This window comes from Bos grunniens, chromosome 28 (assembly GCF_055505025.1).
Source record: "Bos grunniens cultivar Pamir isolate PY7600 chromosome 28, Bosgru_T2T1.0, whole genome shotgun sequence".
NCBI classification, from domain to species: Eukaryota; Metazoa; Chordata; class Mammalia; order Artiodactyla; family Bovidae; genus Bos; species Bos grunniens.
The window spans coordinates 13,175,946-13,199,458 of record NC_141192.1 but is presented as its reverse complement, the minus strand read 5'-3'; the positions used below and the strand labels follow the sequence as shown (position 1 = coordinate 13,199,458).

The following is a 23,513-nucleotide window of genomic DNA, read 5'->3' as shown; positions in this document are numbered from 1 at the left end:
AGAAGGTCACGTAGCTCTCAGTCTGTAGGAGAGGATGCTGAGGCACAGAGAACAGTGAACTCCGTTCCGGGTAAACTCTACTGGGTGAACTCTGAAGCCTCGGCAAGTTGCAGCATTTTACTCTAAAGCTGTCTTTTGCAGCAAACCTGGAAAGTCTAGCTCCATCTTCCTTCCCACTCCTAACAGCCCTTGATTTTTGCCCCAGGAAATGCTGAAGATAAGCAGTTCCCTTGACGTTTCTAGCTGCTATTGCCCGTGGTACCTCTGCATCTCCTACACAGTGAGTAGCAAGCGAGAAAGCCTAGACCCTTGTGCAGTGTGGAAGATGGAAGGAACAAGGTCGCTTACCCTCTCAGCATATTCTACCTGTCTTCTCTACCAGGCTTACAGCCCACTGATATAAAAAGGGCAATTTGCAAAAACCATGTCCGAGAATTGAGGGTTACTATTCAAGGTTAAATTGCGAACGAGGACAGGACTTCCCATTGGGAGTTATTTACAGCCTCTTTGCCCCTAAGGCGTCTCCTTTCCCCCAGCCCTCTTTTTGTGGGCTGGCCCCCTCCACCATCTGACATGCCATTCTTTCAACAGCTGCTGGCTCTCCTGTTGTGTTCCCTTCACAGATGTGCAGTGCTGTTCTGAACATCCTGCCCTTGAACTTTCCCTACCCATAATTTTCCAAACCAAAGCCTGGCAATAAAAATGTCAGTGAGGGATGGAGAAAATTGGGGGGAGTATTTAAAAAGGAAAAGGGAAAAATAGGGAGATGCTTCACACACACAGGGATCTGTGCTGACTTCCTCCACAAAGGTTTAAATGCATGTCACGATGTCTTGAAAAGGGCATGAAGGTGGGGAGCTGGAGCCAATTTCTCCGAACGTTACCTAGAAGGACCAGGTTCCATAAAGGAGCTGGGTCCAGAATAAATGGTGAGCTTCCTTTGCGGTGTCACAGGCTGCCCAGCTGCTCCTGCTGTGGGGATGGGGGGTGTGCTACTGGCGACAAGGAAAGTAGCATTCGTGCTCCTTTACAGGTCCCAGCGTACTGTTCTGGGAGTAACGTACATTGGCCTCACAGTTCTCCCAGATGCCTGCTCGAGGTCAACACCTGTGTGTGGGATGGGCAATAACAAGCCCAGAGCTGGAGGCTAGATATCTTACACGGTTTCAAAGACCTACACAGAAACCTACTTGGAATCAAATTTTCCTAAAGTCCACCGGTTTGATGTACACATAATGCTCTAACGAACTCTGACGCAGAACTGTAACAGATTAACTCTATCCTGAAACCCTCTAAAGAGATAAAAGAAACTAATGGGGAAGCAGAGCCTCTCTGGTTATCTCCTCTTAACCTGCCAAATAACAGGCTCAGAGACCTAGGTAAGGATGGGAGGGCAAAGGGGGTTTCCACCAGGAAATAATTCAATTAGTGGGACAGGCCTTTAAGAAACAATCAGCTTTCCTTGTTCTTTGCTAACTTGATCTTATTCCATCACAAAATGCTGCCTCTTGACTGAAAGAGAAGACATTCTTTTTTGAGCCATAGGTTAGAATGAATCAAGGCTCAAACACACATCAGACAGTACATGGTCCAAACACCCCATGTCCCAGTAAGGAAGCTCACAGGACCCTTGTAAGCATGGCTGCCTTGCAGACTTGGCCCCAAAGGTGCGGAATGGGGAGATGGAAAATGAAACAAGAAACAAGACAGATGAGTTGGCAGGACGAGGCTATGTGAACTCTCCTGTAACATCTACTGAACCCACGCAGACACTTCCACATCTGGAATTTTACTCCTTGACTTGCAAGTGAGGTGACTTTAGATGTGTGGATTCAAATCCTAGCTCCAGGATTTACTAGCTACGTGGTTTTGGGCAAAATACTGCAGTTTCATCTGTAAAGTGGAATAGGTCACAGGCCCCACCCTATCAAGTTGTCAGGACAATTCAATGAGACTGCACATATAATTAATTTTGAAGGGCTTAGCGCCTTACCTCAGCACACAGCACAGGATCAGTGAATGTTCCTCCGCCCTCTCTCTCCTTTTAAGGAGAATTTCTAGGCAAAGGGATTAGAGGCCTGGCTGTGTAAAGATTCAGGTAGGGAGGTAAAATGGGAGAGTAACTAGCCAGTTCTACTAAAGCTCTGGGTATCCCCATTACATCAATGATGCCCGTGCTATTTTTAGAGACTATGAAAACAGTCTGGTCAATAACCATACCTAACCATAAGCAATTTGACCATGTGGAAAATATTCATCATGATCACAATGAAGTTGTCTCGAATGAATGAACTGAATATAAAGTGAATGAATTGGGGGAAGGCCGTTTTCACATCGTAACACCACTGTTTTCCTGGAATCTGGCCCTTGGATCAGACGCTCTCCAAAACGTGTGCTGCCATCCCCACCCCCCACCGCCCAATGTCCACAACCCTCCGGAACAGCATTTCTGACACCAGAAGCAGAGAGCAAAGACCGATGAAATCAGCAGGTGCCCCTCACTGTGCACCAGCCATTCTGGAACAGATAAAGTCATTAAGGAAATTTTTAACAATGCATAACCTTTCAGCCTTACTCTGCTCACAGCAGGTAGCCTGCCTTTTTAGAGACGCAAGCCAGCAATGAAGTCACCAGTGAGCAGGACTTGACCTTCATTTTCAGCGTGTGCAACGTTAAATATTCATAATCCACCTAACTGCAACGCAAGAACTAGTGGAGTTTAAACACGAATCACAGGAATAAATATCTTCACACAGGTTGAGTCATCTCTCCAAGAATGCCCTTGGAAAAAAGGCAAATACCCAGGCCCCTGAGTCTCAGCCTCAGTTCCCTTGGAATTCTAGAAGCAGCAGGAACGTATACATTATGCAATCCGTGGATCCTGCCCTCACACTGACATCTTTGGGTCTTTTTTTTTTTAGAGAAGAATTACTGTTTCCACGTCAAAGGGAGGAACTAGAGAGGGATGGGACCAGCAACAGTAACATTATCACCCACGGGATGTCCAGGGGCACTTTTCACTACATTGTACAATTTTTAAAAAAAATCTTTGCTTCACAGATGATCAGAGTGTGTAGGAGTAAAAGGGATGTGGGTATGGAGAGACATCAGAATTAGGAGCTGAAGCGCCTTAAATCAGGTGCCTTTTAAAAAATGAAAGTCGTTAACAGAGTCAATCCTAAGAGTGCTCATCACAAGGAAGAAAAATGGTTTTTCTTTAATTTTGTATCTATATGAGATAATGGGTGTTCACTGAACTTACTGGGGTAACTGTTTTATGACGTACATTAAATCAAATCTTTACACTATACACCTTAACTTACACGGGGCTGTGTATCAATCATATCTCAATAAAACTAGGAGGAGAAAAAGAAGGAAAAGGAAATGGAGTTCTCTGGGACAGTATCTGCCTCGTGTGGCCATTTAACGTTTTGGGGGGAGGTGGGATTACTGTGTGCGGTGGGCTTAATGCTTCTCTGTCCATCCAGTCATTGGGTGGAACGTCTCCCTCTGCTTGGGTGGTTTCTTAAGAGACTGCTGCTGGGGTAATGAAACCTGTTAACATGGTTTCATGTAATTCTCTTTGGCTTTCCAGACCAGGAGCTCTGAGCACAATCTGTCTCAAGCAGATAGTAATCACTTGAGGCTGCACACGTGATTCTTCTGTGGTGACCACCCTAAGAAAATTAAACCCAAAGAAGGGCTTCCCAAACCCCTGAATGAAAAAGACCTGTGTGGGGATCCATCTTGGCTTAACAATGGAAAAGGAAAGAAGTGTAGCAGTCGTCTTTGGAAATGACTTACCCACTGCCTCTTGATGGTGAAATAAGCTTTGAAAGGTTAAGAAGATCATAAACCCACCGATGACGACATCTGAACTGCCTGTTTATTCATACCACCTGCACTGACTGTCCTGCCTTGACACCGAGTCAGCCACAATGACCAATGGAGCCTGTTTTCTATATTAACGTGTATTTCTTGCGTGATTTAAAGGGCCAGGTGCAGAGAGCCACACATCTTGAACCTGAGCACCCCCCAACATTTTGGTTAAAACTCACTCAGACAAGCCATTTCATGGACCATTCATTGTCTCCCCAATTAGGTTCACACAAGGGAAAGCCTATGCATTGTCTTCCATTTACTCGAAGGGTATAAATACTATAACTGAAATTCATCTGAAGAATACGAGGCACTTTTTTCCAGGGTGATGATTTAGCGTAACTTCCAAGAGATGCTTAAAGCTCTCTTTCCAAGATGCCCAGATGGCCAGGCAAACCACGAGTGTGTAAAACTGGTGACAGTTTTGAATGAAAGGGATGCACTTTAAGAATTTATATTCTGCTTTCTTACTCGCTTCTCATTTGCATCTTATATGTGGATAGAACTTTTTATCTTGCTTACTATGCTTAATTATAATTTGTCTAATGGACTTTCTTTTTATTCTTGGGAATGAATCTGTGGCTTATCATGGAGGTTACCTTATTGCTTCTGCTTTAATTCGTCTCCCTACTCACAGGGAGCATCTTTGCTGACTTTCCCCAGGAAGAGAGTAGACCCTTGGTATCGACTGTACTGATGAGGTCACCCATAGACAGACTCCTGAGGTTTGACTTCAGAACCCAATGCAGTAATTCCAATGAAAAGTAGAAAGGGCTACACAAATAAACATAAGATCGTCTTATAAACAAAGCCTCGCTATGCCAACCACACAGTTTAGTGACAGAAGAAAGACTGACGTTAGGATGAGGCTAAAATAGTCCCCAGGGGGAGTGAGGACAGTCTTGGTTCTAAGATTCTTGGCACTTTTGCTTGGAAAAACTGAGCACAGAACCACAAGTCTATCCACGGAATACTCTTTGCAAGTCCATGAAGGAAACCAGAACCAGAGATGGTTCCCAGGGCTGGCTTTCCCAGGCTCAGCAGAATCACAGCCAAATCCAAAGGACGCTGAGGTGGTGCAGGGGGCATCCAGGAAAGAGGGCTCTGCCTTGGGGAATTCTATTCCCTTCCAGCCTCTCACTTGGAGCTGAGAACACCACACCGGAGAGAGCCAAAGACCACTCCCCAGTGGACGCTGGGAAAAAGGACACGAGTCAAACCCATTTTACAAGAGCATTTTATTTCTGAGAAACACAGAGGAGCCAAAAAGGAGCGACAAGGAAAGAAGGCGCCAAGGTCCTTCTGACCGATCACCCCATTCACTTCCACGTGAGGGTTTGCCTATCTGGGGCTCACAGACTACACGCCTGTAACTGCTTCCTGAGCTCTGCATGGAAGCCGACACAGGGTGTGCTCCAAGACTTTTGAGAACATTCCTCAGCCCTGGGGGAGAAAACGGAGAAATAAGACAAGCGGCTCTAGAAGATATTCGGTTCAATTCAAATACGATCCAGAATTATGAAGAGGAGATATTCAAATGAGGCTTACCTTCGATGACATGCCAGTTGGAGTTTTCCAAACTTAAAAAGCTCTTTTCTCTCTTGGCCAGGAAGAGCTGACGGAAAAGTGCATGGAATCTCAATCCTGGAGAACATTTTAAGAGTCCACCTGCGGTGGGCGGGGGCAGTCCAGCCTTGTGCATGTGGATGGGCTGAAGGACCGCTGATACTCTAGGTATGGCCAATTCCCAGAGACAGGTGATGAGAGGAGATGTTTTCTTTATCTTCCCTGACATGATTTTGGCTCAGCACCCAAATGCACAAAATCCTTTGGCTGGTGATCAGTAACTCTGAGAAATTCAGAGTTTAGGCATGCATGAAATTACTACCATCCTGAGCCACAGGAAAAGAACACTAAACTCAGAATTCAGGCACACCAGGCTTTGAGCCAAAAGGGATACCAAGCAGGTTTCCTCAGATCAAACTCTAGCACCGCCGCGTTCTAGGCTGAGAGTTCAGGGAATCAAAAACACTCTCACGGTGGACAATGCAAAGAGCCTAAGGCCACCGTCAGGTGTCAGGTTCATGTCCCCACAGAAGGGAGTCAAACCAGCTCAGCTCCAGTTTCCCAGATGCTGTCAATTTCAAGCCTGTGACAGATCAGTTGCAACAAATGATGTACAAGTGGGAGTGGGGGCAACACCTGCGGGAACCAGGGCAGAACTGGCCACCACTGAGCAGCTTTGCTCAGCGCCCTCTTCTGCCTCAAACAAAACCTTTTCTGTGTGTGACACAGACAGACCCCACCCAGAGCACCAGTCCTCTCAGCTGGCACCCCCGGCGTCTGCATGAGTGTCCACTCTAGGAATTCTCAGATAGCCGTGGGCCTCCACTCTGGGAGTTATCACAAACTCCTCTGTCCCATCTCCTTACCTTCATGAGTCAAGAAGCACCAGCCAGCGATGCTTCAGTTGACTATTCAACTGCCAGTGCAAAGGATAGCATCATGCTTTCTAAGTTGACCTCCAATAAGAGCAAAGCATTGGCAACCCTAATAAGAAAAGGATTCTAAACTGCCATGGCAAGCATGGCTCACACCCTCACCAGTTGGACACCATGACCCTCTCAGAGGTTGCAAATTCACATCAGAGACCTCTTGACTTCTTTCTACCTTCAGCACAAATACCACACCAGGAAACAGCTATTTTAATAGCAGTAACAGCCAGTGAAAAAGTTTGATGACCCCAGATTCCTCTCTCACCCTCCTAGTACAGTATAATCAAAGTAGTCTTTCTCATGAGAGCTTGCTTTCCGATTCAGAAAATTAACACAGACAGCCCTGCCTTCCTCCAAAAGTCTCCCACACTCAAGGAGGCTCTTGCAAAGGCTGGTGTTAAAGATCAATGTAAAAGTTTGTGATTGTTTTAGAAAAGAGGGCAAGAAAACATACTGAATACTCACTTGGACGAATCTATGAAGTATATTACAAGTGCACCAATGCTGAGAGCAAAGACTAAGACAACCTGCAAAAGAAGAGAAAAACGCCGTCACTTAAGAGCTGAACGCTGGGATGTTTACTTATTTATTTTGTGGAACACCCACCTGCGGCCTGGAAACATGGTGCTATCAGGGGCCTGCTTGGCAGTGTCGTCCCCTTGCTGCACCCACAGACCCCCCCTTTCCGTTGGCTCCTCACATCACAGTGGACAGCAACCTCACTGCTGGCCAACAGAGGTCAGGGCAGACTTCTGTATCCCCTGGCACCAGGTTTTATCCGGCCCTGTTATCTCAGAGTCTGACTTCTCCACAGCTGAAGTCAACAGACCTCAGTGGGAAAAGAGCAGGTAAAAACAACTGCAGTGATACAATTTTTCCTATTATATGTAACCTAGGCCCCAAAAGGACTCAAAGTTAGGGATATCAACTTTTAACAGCTTTGCTGAGATAATTTACATACCATAAACACTCCCATTTTAAGTGTACAATTCAATAACTTTGAGTAAATTTACCAAGTTGTGCAGCCAGTATTTCATCTACTTTCAAAACATTTTCAACAGCCCAGTAAGATCCCTCATGTCCAGTACCTGTTCCTACCCCCAATCCTAAGTGAAGTGAAAGTGTTAGTCACTTAGTCGTGTCTGACTCTGCAACCCCATGGTTTGTCCACAGAATTCATTAGGCAAGAATACTACAGTGGGTTGTCATTCCTTTCTCCAGGGGATCTTCCCAACTCAGGGGTCAAACACGGGTCTCCTGCATTGCAGGCAGATTCCTTATCATCTGAGCTACCGGGGAAGCCCAATCCCTAACAAACAATAATTTACTAACAAAAAATAATAATAATAATTTACTAACTTACTTTCAGTTTCTATACAAGAAATTTTAATCAAAAAGCACAAACTTGGTGTCTGTACAAATGTCCATACATGCGTGCTCGTATGCATGCATATCTATATTCACTGCCTGTGCGTGTGTGCGTGTGTGTGTGTGTGTGTGAGTGTGTGTGCACGAGCGTGTGGTTATATGACTTCTCAAGTATTCTGGAGATAGTTTAAGTGCAGGAAGCCAACTTAGGTAATATGATCGGCCAGGTATATGACAACCCTTGTTCTTCTTTATACTCTTCACTCAAAATTAATCACCACAGATACAAAAGACGGTTTTGGCATCTCCTTCAAAGAATACCTGTCATGCTAAAGTCTATCAAATGAAAATGTAGCAGATGAGGCTGATGCTTCTGTCCTCACTCAACGTTCCAATTTATTTATTCTTTCATAAAGGAGACTAGGAGTGCAACTAAAAGGATGTACAAAAATAAAAAAGATGCCAAGAGCCAACAATGAAGTTCGAGAACAAAAAATAAACACCATCACATACAATGCCTGAGGCGGGGGTGGGGGGTGGGGCGTGAAATAAGTGCCTGGCAGGTGTGCCAGTATCCTAAAGGGACTGCGGGGTGAAGGGTGTCAGGAGGTGTCGGCCTCCTCAGCCTGCCTGCAAACTGACATCCCTGCAGCATCAGCAGGTGGATGGATGTGCATCTGGATGTACGTGATGATGAAACATAATTGAGTCATGTGTATGTGTGTGTGCACACATGCAAGTGTCAAACAGGCTGACAGAAACTGAACTCTGCATACATATTCACTTGAAACATAATAAAATTTTGTGGAGCTATGTCCATTCATTCCATGGATGGTGGGCTACAAAGCAGACAACTGACAGTTGAAACAACCAGACATTATAAAAGGAGTACGTACTTTCATAGCATCTGACGAATTCTCCTTATGAAAGGAAGCATTAAAATAATACACTACTGGCGCTCACTTTATTCTTCCATTTTGTTTTCAAAACTAAAACAGGCTCCAGTTGAATTGAAGGAAACTCCTGCTGTGTCTGTCAGTAATTACCCGTGGCCCAGGGCTAATCCCCCTGCCCCTTCCCTCCGCCCGCCCCTGCCAACAGACTCACTTCAGTCCCCTCACACATTCATTCATTAATTTCTTGCACAGTTATACATAAAAACAAACAAAAACATCAACGGGCCTCTGCTCTTCCCTCTATTATCTGAATGAGGCAGCAAATCAAATAGCTTAAGATTAATTTTGATCTGTGCTGCTATTTCAGAGACATAAGCAGTTAGTTCCCGGCCCTGACCTCATTCTCATAATGCAGCAAAGAGAAGGGGCGTGGCCACGTCAGAGCGGAAGGCCCTCCTCTTCATTCATAAACAGTTGACGCAAGATTAATTTCTATCAATTTGGCTGTGCTTGTGTGTGCGCGCGCACGCACACCTCTGAGTGCAGAGCTTTTGTCAGAGTGGCTGTCCAGGCCTAGGCCATTAAAGCTGGAGAGAGATTGAGGGGAAAGGATGGAAGAGGAGGGGAGGAAGGAAAGAGGAAAGAAAAAGGAAAGGATAAAATTCTCGCAAGTCGTTATCTACATCATTCTGAAATAAGCTCAGTATCTAAGCTATCCTGCAACGGTGATGACTTCCCAGCATCAGGGCAGAGGAGGTGGGGACAAAGTAGCTGACACTAATGCATCCCAGATATCCCAGCTTGGCCTCTGTGATGTGGAAAATGTGTAGCTTATTTAAGCAAATCAGCCAGTGACTGGAGGGGAGCACTCTTCCTAGCCTCTTCATATGCAAACTCAAGTATCAGCATTGCTGTTAGAATCAGGGAGAGAGGAAAATTCAGGAGGAAAAGGACTCAAAAGCTCCCAGGAGCTGAAGATTCTGAGAAGTGGACCTATTCCTGGGTCCACATGTTCAGCAGGAAGGCTTTAAGGCTTTCTCTCAATGAGGTTCTGGGTGTCCAAACTGTCCCACCACCCCCACCCTGCACCCACCTGCCTCCAGACTTAAAGTGATCAATGGGGGGAGATTGCCTCTCTGATCTCTCTGATCAATTGCCTCTACTGAGGCAACCAAGCATGCAATTTTCAAACTTGCTAAGTGGCCCTTTGTCAGGCTTGATTACACTGTCATCCCAGATCCAGGTGCTGCAGAAAAGGAATCAACCCTTTGGATTTGGCCATGAAAAAAGGAACCCAACAGAGATGAATCTTCTCAAAGGGCTAGTTCTCTCTCGCATCTTTCATTGTCTGAGATCCCTACTCTAAATATGAAAAAATTCAGTCCAACTACACAAAATGGCTAGATTTTAGCCTAAGTGGTAATGGTTATGTTAGAGAGTACACCCAAATATTCATCTAAGTATTTATTTCACATTTGCTACACATAAGGCCTTAGGAAAAATGAAAGAAGCCCACTTAGAGTCACAAAATATGCTCTTTTTCTGGAGTAACACTTAAACTGGTGAATCCTAGGCTACTATGCACGTCAAGAAGCAACAGTCAGAACTGGACATGGAACAACAGACCGATTCCAAATAGGAAAAGGAGTACGTCAAGGCTGTATATTGTCACCCTGCTTATTTAACTTATATGCAGAGAACATCAAGAGAAATGCTGGGCTAGAGGAAGCACAAGCTAGAATCAAGATTGCCGAGAGAAATACCAATAACCTCAGATATGCAGGTGATACCACCCTTATGGCAGAAAGTGAAGAAGAACTAAAGAGCCTCTTGATGAAAGTGAAAGAGGAGAGTGAAAAAGTTGGCTTAAAACTCAACATTCAGAAAACTAAGATCATGGCATCCAGTCCTATCACTTCATGGCAAATAGATGGGGAAAGAGTAGAAACAGTGTCAGACTTTATTTTTTGGGCTCCAAAATCACTGCAGATGGTGATTGCAGCCATGAAATTAAAAGATACTTGCTCCTTGGAAGGAAATTTATGACCAACCTAGACCGCATATTAAAAAGCAGAGACATTACTTTGTCAACAAAGGTCCATCTAGTCAAGGCTATGGTTTTTCCAGTAGTCATATATGGATGTGAGAGTTGGACTATAAAGAAAGCTGAGTGCCAAAGAATTGATGTTTTTGAACTGTGTGTTGGAGAAGACTCTTGAGAGTCCCTTGGACTGCAAGGAGATCCAACCAGTCCATCTTAAAGGAGACCAGTCCTAGATTGGAAGGACTGGTCATTGGAAGTCATTGGAAGGACTGATGCTGAAGCTGAAACTCCAAAACTCTGGCCACCTCATGTGAAGAGGTGACTCATTTGAAAAGACCCTGATGCTGGGAAAGATTGAGGGCAGGAGGAGAAGGGGACGACAGAGGATGAGATGGTTGGATGGCATCACCAACTCGACGGACATGGGTTTGGGTAGACTCCGGGAGTTGGTGATGGACAGGGAGGCCTGGTGTGCTGCGGTTCATGGGATCACAGAGTCAAACATGACTGAGTGACTGAACTGAACTGAACTGAGGCTACTATGCAATTAGTGCTCAACTGTATGGTATATGTAGAGTCAATATATAGTAAGATATTGAGTAGGTGGTACATACATAAATGGAGTAGCTAGGGAAGGGTGGAAACAATAGGAGTTTTTGTCTCAATGGCCAATTCTTTCTCAAAGCTTCCCTTCTTCCGACATGTTATGGCTACTTTAATATCTCTTCAGTGATGAGGAGAGCCAATGGGAATTCCTCCATGAACTTCCATAGTTCCAGGGATCGGGGCCCTGCAGCCCAAGGGACATGGTAAGATGAGACCAAGAAAAGCACAAAAGTTGAGATCAGAAAACATTTGCCCTTCAGCAGCTGAGTCACAGAACACTCCTTACAGTGACCATGCACTTTACAAAGAACCATCCCAAACAAGAGTGTGTGGACACAGCTTGACACATGGGGTGACACGAGTTGTCCCTTTCAGCATAGCTTACGCCTGCCGCGAAAGCCTGATCCGCCTTCCTAACTTTTACAGTCTGCATTCACCAAATCACCTTGACTACCTTGCATAGTGCTAACTGCCGTGTTCTTAGGTTTACTGCAAACACCCATATGCTGTGTGGTGGTAAAGTCCTGAGTGATATTTACATAGTGCCAGATTCCTAAAAACAAAAGCAGTCTGATAAATGTCACTGGAACAATGGTGCCCATGAGTCATCTGTTTTCAAAACTCCAAGATCAAATATGACGTGTGTTTGCACAGAAAAATGCTAGGAACATACACAAAGAGTGTCCCAAAAGAATGTCTGTCCCCTAACACCTGACACCGGAAGTCTGATGAGCCATGGGGAGCAAAGAGATGGAAGCCACGGCCATTTTACTTCCGTGGTGGAAATTCTAGCGGGCCCTGACGACCTTCCAAATGTCTCGGGAAGTTCAGAAAAATGCAAAGCAGTATGGCAGAGCTCATGGAATATCCTCTCAGGTCACCGGAACTCCCTATGGAAAAGACAGACCCATGGGTGTGGTATGGAGGAGAATGAAGCTGGAAAGCTGGCTCTTCAGATACGTTGGGTGTTCTTGAACCTGGTTTTCAAGCTGTCGGGTTTAGGCCCAAAAGCTTTGAATCCACACCCGAGGCTACACAGGCCTTCAGACATGGATTTGGAGCAGAGGTTCACGAAGGTGGCTGCCACTCCAGTCTGATCACCAGAGGAGCTTTCCTTAAAACAGAGATGCCCTCACCTCACCGAGGGAACAGAGGGTTGATAGCTGAGGGGAGGAGGAAGCTGGGTATCTCTATTTTTAACAAGCTCCTTCAGTGAATCTGATGTGTGGCCAAGAATGGGAGTCATTGAATTAAACCCATTAGGGAAAACCACTTAGCTCAAGTCAGAGATTAATTTACAAATGTCCCCTTAACAATTGGCCCATTAGAACATTTGTATGAGGCCTGCAGGCTTTGAGAATCATGCAAGGAGTACTCTAAAAAGTACAGAGAGGAGAATGCATTAATTCTCTTCTGAGCAGATTTTACACATTCTGCTCAGCTCATGGCAGAACAAATGACCCTAATTAATGATTCTGCATGTCTGATAGGGGCCTAGCCAGCTACTGGCAGCAGCGACCCCTCAGAAAATGAACAATTTTAGATACAGGATCCCAAAGGCACATTACCTTTTTTTAAATTATTGAGATATAATTTATACACAATAAAATTCACTGTATGTTAAAAAAAAAAAAAAAAGACATAAGGACTTCCAAAGCAAAACAATCTGGGGATGGTTTGTTTATGAGGATAACATCATTCTAGCATCCAAATTATAATGTTTGGTCTGGCAAATTTAACAACCCTACAATCAACCTTTATTGAACTCCTCTACAAAAGGCCCAGAGGGAGAGAGAGGGATACAGAAAACCGAAATTGCTAAGTCAGGCCTGATCTTTGCCCTCAAGGATCACGGAATCCAGAAGTTTAAATTACTCAGGAGTCCTTGTGAATTTTGTAAATGCTACACGTATAAGTAGACCCTTCTGCAATGTCCAGGGGAGGGAGGGTGGCTAGAAGTAACACCACTGCCAACTCCCACAGTGAAAGGGGAAGAAGGGAGCGGGAAGCCAATGAGGATTCCTGATGTTCCAGGCCCACTTGGCTGGCCCAGGGAAGGACAGGCACCAGCTGCACTGGGTGTTTGGCACAGGACTCCAGTCAGGAGGCCTTCCTGGGTTCAAATCTCAACTCTGCCACAATATGCAACATACTCTTCAGCATATCATACAACGTCCCCGGGACTCAGCTTTCCAATCTGTGAAATGGTGGGATCGCAACAGGTGTATCCAGTGGGGACCTTGATAGGTTACTCTAGATGGTGAAAGAATGAAAAACATTTGGCTTGAAAAGGTAGAGCTCTTTTATGCCAACTGTACAGCGTGTGACACTGATCTGTGTCAGAGAGGCTTGCTTCCTTCAAAAAACCACAAGCGAGGACTCCACGGACACCCAGGTTCAGAGTCTGCATTTCCAGTAGCACAGTTAGTTGTCCCTGTAGCTTTTCCTACTACAAAGCAAAAGTCCTAGAGCCAGGCTCTGCCATCCCCTGGCTCCACCACCTCCTGGCTCTGCCATCCCCAGGCTCTGCCACCTCCTGGCTCTGCCACCCCCCTGGCTCTGCCATCCCCAGGCTCTGCCACCTCCTGGCTCTGCCACCCCCTGGCTCTGCCACCTCCATGCCTCAACCCTGCCATTGCTACCGGGCACTGCATGGTGGTTTGCCGCAGCCCCTTTGCTCCTGCCTCTGTGATTCTCTAGAAAACTCATTTCTGCCAGTTTTCCCCCAAGAAGCTCACACCCTGAGTCTCAATGTTTTCTCAAGGGAAAGGGGGACAGATTTCTTTTTCTTCACTATCTGGCAAGATTAGTAGTATGGTTTTCTCATCCCTGAACTATTAGTGGTTCTCAGTAGGAGAAGACATCGTCTTACTACCAAAAAAGGTATTTTTGTTATCCTAAATAACAAAAGATTTGTAAAGTACAAAAGCAATATTTTGACAGTGCCAGTTAAACAGCTGAAGAGCCCCCTAAGTTTCCAACCTAACATTCTGGCACATTACATTAGACTTCGGGAAGTGCTTACACAAAAATGCCATAAATGGATTCACTGGAAACCAAGACTCCAAACAATAGCTGAAGTATAGACGTAGTCAAGATCAAAGAAAGGAAGGAGAAAAAGGAAGTTTTCAGGAGCTGGTACTTAGAATTACAGCATTAAAATAAAATACATGGGACTTCCAGATAAGAGTAAAACTGTGATTTATTCAAATGTAAGGAAGCCTAGTAAAAACACCTGTGATTTTTGTGGGGATTCAAAGCTGGTGTCTCAAAAAATGCAATATGTAAAGTGTAGAATGAACTGGATTTTCAGGACACATAATATAAAATTCCAAAGGCCTCCCTCAATTACTGCAAATGACTTCCACAGCTTTTGGTATGAAGAAAAGCATCCTTGGCACAGCTTAGAAGACCCTGAAACCTGACCATTTTCCTCCTCTCTGGCTTTATCTCATACGCTTTCCCTTTCTAAACTCCAATTAATGGAAATTTGAGTTCTTATTCACACACGCACATACACCCCAACCACAGGGTCTTTGCACAAGTGCTCTCTTCCTCCTGGAAGACTTACTTCCGCTCAGACCATTCATCCTTCAGATCTCAACTGCACTGCCACTTCCCTGCTCACATAAGGGGAGAAGGTCTCCATGAGTACAGTCCGTACCTGGTGGCACTTATCACGGGGGCAATTTGAAATTTTATGTTTCTTTGTGTAATCATTTGATTAACTCCTCTTTCCTTTGTGTCACTTCAGTCGTGTCCGACTCTGTGCAGCCCATACACGGCAGCCCACCAGGCTCCCCCATCCCTGGGATTCTCCAGGCAAGAACACTGGAGTGGGTTGCCATTTCATTCTCCAATGCATGAAAGTGAAAAGTGAAAGTGAAGTCACTCAGTCGTGTCCAACTCTTTGCGACCCCATGGACTGCAGCCTACCAGGCTCCTCCATCCATGGGATTTTCCAGGCAAGAGTACTGGAGTGGGGTGCCATTTACTTCGCTACCTCTCTCCCCTGCTGGTGCTGCTGCTAAGTCGCTTCAGTCGTGTCCGACTCTGCACGACCCCATAGACGGCAGCCCGCCAGGCTCCCCCGTCCCTGGGATTCTCCAGGCAAGAACACTGGAGTGGGTTGCCATTTCCTTCTCCAATGCATGAAAGTGAAAAGTGAAAGTGAAGTCACTCAGTCATGTCCGACTCTTAGTGACCCCATGGACTTCAGCCCACCAGGCTCCTCCATCCATAGGGTTTTCCAGGCAAAAGTACTGGAGTGGGGTGCCATTGCCTTCTCCGGCCTCTCTCCTCTACTGGAATGCAAATTCTATGAAGACAGGGTCCATATCCATTTGTACTCATCACTAAATTTCCAGGAGCTAGCAAAGTGTCTCAACCAACATTTGTTAAATAAAGAAGCACATGGAGTAAAGACTGAAGAATGAGCTGGAGACTGGGTACAGTGAAAGCAAAAGAAAACCAGAAGATATGAACCCTCATCAGTGGGACTTCAGAATTTAAATCCCTCCCTGCAATGGCAGGGTGTAGGAGCCTTGCTGAAGTGGAGTGGGCCTGAACAGCATTGCAATGAGGACGATCAGGATCTGGGATGCCCAGGAGTCAGCTATGACATTCAAGTGCACAGACTGGAAGGTGATGACCAGCGGGACCTGGAGGTAGGTAGATAACAGCAGCAGAGAGTAGATAGAATGAGGATTTAGTCAGATGGCCGGGACCTCAAGAGAAAAGGTTTTGAATAGCATGGAAGAGGCTATGGAGGACAACAGTGTCCAGTGATCCTTGGGCTATAAAGAAACAAGCCACCTCCACACAGAAAAGCGGGGGAAACTACAACTCCAGTGAAAACCAGTTTGTTAGGAGTGTTACATGAAGAGGCTAAGAATTTAGATTAAGGCAAGGATTAGGAATGTGTAGGAACAAAGGGTAGCCCATGTCCTGAGGAGGTGTGATACGGAATAATATAAATGTACAAATGGTGTTAGTCACTCAGTCATGTCCGACTCTTTGTGAACCCATGGACCGTAGGCCACCAGGCTCCTCTGTCCATGGAATTCTCCAGCAAGAATAGTGGAGTAGGTTACCATTTCCTTCTCCAGGGATCTTCCCAAGCCAGGGATCGAACATGGCTTTCCCACACTACAGGCAGACTCTTTACCCACTGAGCCACCAGGGGAGCCCTGTACGTGAATATATGTGGATGTACTGGGTTCTAAAAATCACTGTGGACAGTGACTGCAGCCACATGAAATTAAAAGACATTTACTCCTTGGGAAAAAAGCAATGACAAACCTAGACAGAATATTAAAAAGCAGAGACATTACTTTGCCGACAGAGGTCCACATAGTCAGAGCCACTGGTTTTTCCAGTAGTCATGTCTGGATGTGAGAGTTGAACCATAAAAAAGTCTGAGTACCGAAGAATTGATACATTTAAACTGTGGTGCTGGAGAAGATTTTTGAGAGTCTCTTGGACAGCAAGGAGATCAAACCAGTCAATCCTAAAGGAAATCAACCTTGAATATTCACTGGAGGAACTGATGCTGAAGCTCCCATACTTTGGCCACAGATGCAAAGAGCCGACTCATTGGAAAAGACCCTGATGCTGGGAAAAGATTGAATGCAGGAGGAGAAGAGGGTGACAGAAAATGAGATGATTGGATAGCATCAGTGATCACTGGACATGAGTTTGAGCAAATTCCAGGAGATAGTGAAAGACAGGGAAGACTAGCATGCTGCAGTCCATGGAATCGCAAAGAGTCAGACACAACTTAGTAAATGAACAATGACAACAAAAATGTACGCATACACAAACACACATAAACAAATTGCAAAGAATACAGAAACAAAGGGATAGTCCACAGATGAGTCACAAATGCTGGATCTCTACCAATATTTATTAAGCAACTACATTCCCAGCAACGTGTGTCTGTCCATTTTCAAATTAGGTAGTAATTTCAAAATGACTGTACATACAGAGAAGCCCTAGAAAATAATAGGGCTCCTTCTCAATGTAAGCTAAGAACACACTTATTATAAACTATGTGTCTGCTGGAAAACAGACAAATTAAGTACAACAGTGGGTTTTCTAGAGAGGGTGGAGGAGAAATTGATTAATATAGTAGATATAGAGGGGCTGGGTTCTCCTTGGTTTGCTGTGCTGTTCAAAGAAGAATCTGGGATGTAAGTGATAAGTCAGTTGCCTCCTCTCTGCTCCTCTGAGGATCCATGTTGGGTGCCAGTTCTGTGAACTTAAGTGTCCTCAGTTGCCACAGGAGGATCATCTGTCTTATATCCTGGATTTCACTGACCATGCCCATCTCATTCTGTGCAACTTAAAAATACAGAAGAGTTCAATGTGTTCCTCTAAGGTCTAAATTTATTACAATTGAAACAAGAAACTGAAATAAAGGAAAGCAATAGTAACAATAAGACAGAAAAATTTCCCTAAACTGTCTCCTTCCTGAGAGTTGAGGTTTAATGACATTAAAATCTTAGGTCATTGCATCATAAAATTCAAAAGGTTGATTTCTGCATATTTTTACCAATGGCATTAAAATTGATGTCTTGACAAACAAGACAAAAATCTTCCATTCAAGGCCTGAAGTTGGAAAGAGCTTTCCTGTCTAATTATTGAAAAATCCAAGGGAAAACCTTCCATCTGCTGGTGGAGTTTCCAATTTTGCAGCTAATGAGCTTTTAAAAAAATTGTTTGGCTTAAAAGCATGAGAGTTTGGCAAATTGGACTGTTAATTTAATTAGGTTTACAGGATGAGAAAACTTCTGGGGCGCTAGCAGGTCACCAGTTGCCACTTATTGTCACCAAAGACTAAATGTATGACCATCATGTGAAGAGCTAACTCATTGGAAAAGACTCTGATGCTGGGAGGGATTGGGGGCAGGAGGAGAAGGGGACGACAGAGGATGAGATGGCTGGATGGCATCACTGACTCGACGGACGTGAGTCTGGGTGAACTCCGGGAGTTGGTGATGGACAGGGAGGCCTAGCGTGCTGCGATTCATGGGGTCACAAAGAGTCGGACATAACTGAGCGACTGAACTGAACTTGCCCAACTTTTCAAATGTTGCCAGTTCTTATGGTATATTAAAGGCAAAAATGGAAATGAAAGCAGGGACTCTAACAGATACCTGTACACTCAAGTTCATAGCAGACAAAAAGGCAGAAGCATGCAAGTGTCCACTGACAGATGAATGGATAAACATATGGGATCTATACACACAAGGAAGTGTCATTCAGTCTTAGAGAGGAAGGAGATTCTAGGGGACTTCCCTGCCGGTCCAGTGCTCAAGGTTCCATGCTTCCAATGCAGGAGGCATGGGTTTGATTCCTGGTCAGGCAAATAAGATCCCACATGCTGTGCAGCACAACCAAACTTTTTTTAAAAAAGAAAGCAAATTCTAGCACATGTTACACCCTGGATGACAATTGAGGACATTCTGCTAAGTGAAAAAAGCCAACACAGAAGGACAAATACTGCATGATTCCACTTATCTGAGGTCCCTAGAATAGTCAGATTCATAGAGACAGAAATGGGATGACACTTGCCAGGACCTGGAGCGGGGTAGGGATGGATATATGTGGTTTAGTGTGTATAGAATTTCTGTTTGTTCTTCTGTAAAGGGCTGAATAGTCAATATTTTAGGTCAGCAGGCTACTTGGTCTCTATTACAACTACTCAAGTCTGATACTATAGTGCAAACAGCAACAGAGACAGCACATAAATAAATGGGAATGGCTATTGCCAACAAAATTTTACTCATAAAACCAGGGGAAAAAAAGAATTTCTGTTTGTGTCAATGAAAAAGAAATTGACAATGAAAATGGTTGTAAACACTGCTAATGTACTTAAGCCACAGAACGGTAATGGCTAAAATAATATATCTTATTTTATATGTATTAAATGAAAAAATGGAAGAAAATTTCAGAGAACTTGCAAGTGGAATCCAGCAGTATATTCATATTTCAAATCTCAAATTTAATCACCTTCTCAGGGGGATACAAATATCTCTCCTTTCAATAGCAGTGGCTATCTCCAAGAAACTTGTATTCCATACATGAGATTCTTTTCTCTCTGGGATGTTTGATCCTATCCCTTAGTTAATTCAAATTTCTCCTTTAGATTCCAGAATCTCTCCCCATTTAGCCGCAGAGACCTTATATGGGTCCCTACCTTCCCCTTCTTCTCCCATCCTCATCTTTAACTGATACACAAAGTGGGCTATGACTTTCTTAGGAATCAGGGGCTGACTGTTGAACCCATTCCAGAGATTCTAATTCTAGGATCTGAGGAGTTGAGAATTTGTATCTTTAAAGATTCAGGTGAGGACTTCCTTGGTAGTTAAGACTTCCTTCCAGTAGTTAAGACTGCCTTCCAGTGCAGCTGGTGCAAGTTTGATCCCTAGTCGGGGAGTTAAGATCCCATATGTCTCATGGCCAAAAAACCAAAACACAAAACAGAAGCAATATTGTAAAAAACTCAATAAAGATAAAAAAAAAAAAAAGACCCAAGTGATGCTGAGGCTCTCAGTTTAACATATGTTGAGAATATTTTGACCCTATTTTGAGAATCCCTGCTTTTAAATCCTCATAAAATAAAAGTTTTCCTTTTCAGGACATTCTTTCTTTTTGAATATGGATGTAAAAACACCTTAAATTAATTATTTTAGGTACGCACTATTTGCACAAAATTCCCTTAAAATATCTATAACAACATACTTCAAAGACTTCTGGAAGGAAAAATAAATGGCTAGAACTCTATCTTGAAACATTAATCAAAACCATTTTCACACTCTAGTTCAATGAACTAGACAATGCCAAAAAGATATTGTTGTTGTTTTTAAATTAAGTTGATATATCTTGCCCCATAGAAAGCTACCTCATGAATTTAAATATAATGTCACTGCTGCTAATAAGAAGACTGAGTGCCAAATAACTGATGCTTTTGAACTGTGGTGCTGGAGAAGACTCTTGAGAGAGTCCTTTGGACAATAAGGAGATCAAACCAGTCAACCCTAAAGGAAATCAACTCTTAATATTCACTGGAAGGACTGATGCTGAAGCTCCAATACTTTGGCCATCGGAATGCGAAGGGCCAACTCACTGGAAAAGACCTTGATGCTGGGAAGATTGAAGGCAACAGGAGAAGGGGGTGACAGAGAACAAGATGGTTGGATGGCATCACTGAATCAATGGACATGAGTTTGAGCAAACTCTTGGAGATGGTGAAGGATAGGGAAGCATGGCATGCTGCAGTTCATGGGGTTGCAGAGTTGGACACGATTTAGTGACTGAACAACAACAACTGCTAATAAAATGATTAAAACCCTCATTTCCAATATATAGGCTTAGCTATCTGAAGTCCTAGTTCCACACAGGAGTACAGATTTGTAAAGGCTGAGGAGACTTGGTTTCCAAAGATAGTACCAAATGGAAGACGGGAGCTCATCAATAAATGATATCCTTTATTGTTCAGAAGAAATAGTTCGAAAGAATAGCTGCCCTCATAGCCTCTAAAAACAAAGGGACCAAAGGCTGTGGTTCTGTGCATTTTCTCCCTGGAAGTGTCTAAGATAGAGGGAGGCCAGAACAATGCCTTCTGTTTGGGCCCCACCCCTGCAAGAACCTTCTGGCAGTCATTTGGCTGCCCTATCTTCATTAGAACACAGGTCTGCTTTGCACCATCTCTCCAACAGCAGTCACTGTATCATCTTGAGTAGCTATTCTAGATTTTGTTGTGAATACTATTCAATAACACAGGATGGTTGAATGTTTTTAAGCCTTGTTTCTTTTTCCTTTTCTTTTTTGCTTATTTCTACTACTGAAAAATCAAGCCCCTCAGATGCACGTGGAGTGACAACTTATAGTCTTTCTTCTAAAAGTATCTTCCTCTGCTACTCTGTTGAGGGGGCCTCCGAAGGAGCCTGGGGAGATGTTAAGCATTTTTTCCTATTCTGTACTAATCACTAGTTTTCTTCTCAGCCTCCAAAATACAATTTCCCTGAGGGTATAAAGTGTGCTGTTCACATCTGAGTCCTCACCATTCCCTTATTTATTCCACAAACACGTAATGAGTACAGTAAATCCTTACTGCTGCAGAGCAAGCTTTGCGCAATGCCTGGACACACAGCAGAAAATAAAAATGGGCCCTGCCCTCATGTAACTCATTGGCGGGGTCAACCAACGGTCACATGAATGAGTAAAAACTGTACATGCTAAGAAGGGCGCTAAAGAGGAGGAGAGATGAGCTTTGTTGACTGTGGTGTCCATGAAGATGTCCCCAAAGAAGAAGGATGAGAAAGAATTAACTAGAGTAAGATGAGCATTTCACACACAGAAAACAGCACACCCAAAGGTTCTGAGCAACCATCCTATTTGTTTGCTGAGTGAATGGAGGGACCAAGATGGTGTTACTCACTCGGCATGACAGCTCGAGGTGAGGGCAGAGGAAGCACTGACTGCACGGAGCTGAATGAAGACCCACCGTCCTCAAGAAGAAAGAGGATAACTCCATTCTGAAGGCGGACAAACTGAGGCATGGGGAGCTTAAAGGTCTTGTGCAATAGGCACAGCTTTATTGAGGCGTCATTGACAAAATTATATATATTTAAGGTGTACAACATAATACTTTGATATATGTGTACACAGTCAAAATGATTACCTCAGTCAAACTAACACATCTATCCCCTCAGTTACCATTTTCTTGTGTGTGTGGTGAGAACACTGAAGACCTACTCCCTCAGCAAATTTCAAATATGCAATACAGCATTATTATCTATAGTCTACACGCTATACAGTGTCTCTAGAAGCTATTCATCTTATAAGTGAAAGCTGTACTCTTAGACCAACATCTCCCCCAGCCCCTAAAAACCATCATTCTACTCTCTCTGCTTTTGTAAGTTAGACCTTTTTAGGTTCCATGTATAAGTGAGATCATGAAGTATTTGTCTTCATGGGTCTGGCTTATTCCACTTAGCAGTGTCCTCCAGATTCAGTCATGTTATTAAAAACTGGCAGGATTTCTTTCTTTTTTGTGACTGAGTAATATTCCACTGAAGACAGACATTTACATACATTACATTTCCCTTATCCATCCAACCATCAATAGAGACTTCAGTTGTTTCCACATCTTGGCTATAGTGAATAACTGCAATGAGCATAGAGGTGCAGATATCTCTTTGATTCACTGAAGCTGTTTGTTAAAAATACACTTCCAAATATTCTGATTGGACCATTTGCTGCCACCTGAACATCAGTAGCCTGAGTAGTTTAAGTAAACTGTTCCTTGGCTCTGCAGGGTCCTTTGAGCAAGCACAGCCATCTCATCTCTTGCTCCTTGGCACCTCCAGGTCTAGGTACGGGGTTTGGCTCTCAAGTATTCAGATGGGGAGACAGCTGTTTCTTGCCAGTGGCAAGGCAGGCCTTGCTCAGTCCTTCCCAAGAAACAGGCAAGAGCAGAAGGTATAAGTAGGATCTGGTTCAGAGATCCCACAACTCAAACCAAATCAACATCTTTCTCAGCAAAATGAAGGTCATATAAATGCATGAGTTCCCACAAACTTCTAATTTGTGTCACTCCCTTGGCAAAATGTTAGTAACAATAGCATATGTTGATCCCTGAGAACCTGGGACAAGGAAGAGGATGGAGAGGACCCAGAAGTCCCTGGAGAACCTGTCACTGGGGTGATGGCTCAGTGTCCATCCAAACACAACAGCTAGTTCCTATCTGGTCAAGCACCCTATCCAGTGGCATGAGGGCAAACTGCAGGCCAGCACCGTGCAACAGAAATAGAATTCAAGCCACATCTGTAACTTTTAACTTCCTAATATCCATTTTAAACAATTAAAGCAATATTCACATTTTAAATATTTCATATTTAACTCAATATATCCAAAGCACTTAAGGGCATTAAGAGGAAAAGTGAAAGTAGCTCAGTTGTGTCCGATTCTTTGCAACCCCATGGACTATACAGTCCATGGAATTCTCCAGGCCAGAATACTGGAGTGGGTAGCCGTTCCCTTCTCCAGGGGATCTTCCCAACCCAGGGATCAAACCCAGGTCTCCTGCATTGCGGGCGGATTCTTTACCAGCTGAGTCACAGGGAAGCCCAAGAATACTGGAGTGGGTAGTCTATCCCTTCTCTAGCAGATCTTCCCAACCCAGGAATCGAACCAGGGTCTCCTGTATTGCAGGCAGAT

At 44.1% G+C, this 23,513-nt stretch overlaps 1 protein-coding gene across 17 annotated transcripts in view; it reads right to left on the bottom strand.

Moving 5' to 3' along the window:
* Positions 1-23,513, bottom strand: part of KCNMA1 (potassium calcium-activated channel subfamily M alpha 1) — a 779,939-nt gene that overhangs the window by 389,504 nt on the left and 366,922 nt on the right. For all 17 annotated transcript variants that reach the window (XR_015156775.1, XR_015156776.1, XM_086381835.1 and 14 more), the window contains one exon: positions 6,840-6,901. Coding sequence is in view for 15 of the 17 variants with exons in the window: in XM_086381835.1 (XP_086237961.1) it covers positions 6,840-6,901 (62 nt within the window). In the remaining 2 variants the exon portion in view is untranslated. The remainder of the gene's footprint in view (positions 1-6,839; positions 6,902-23,513) is intronic.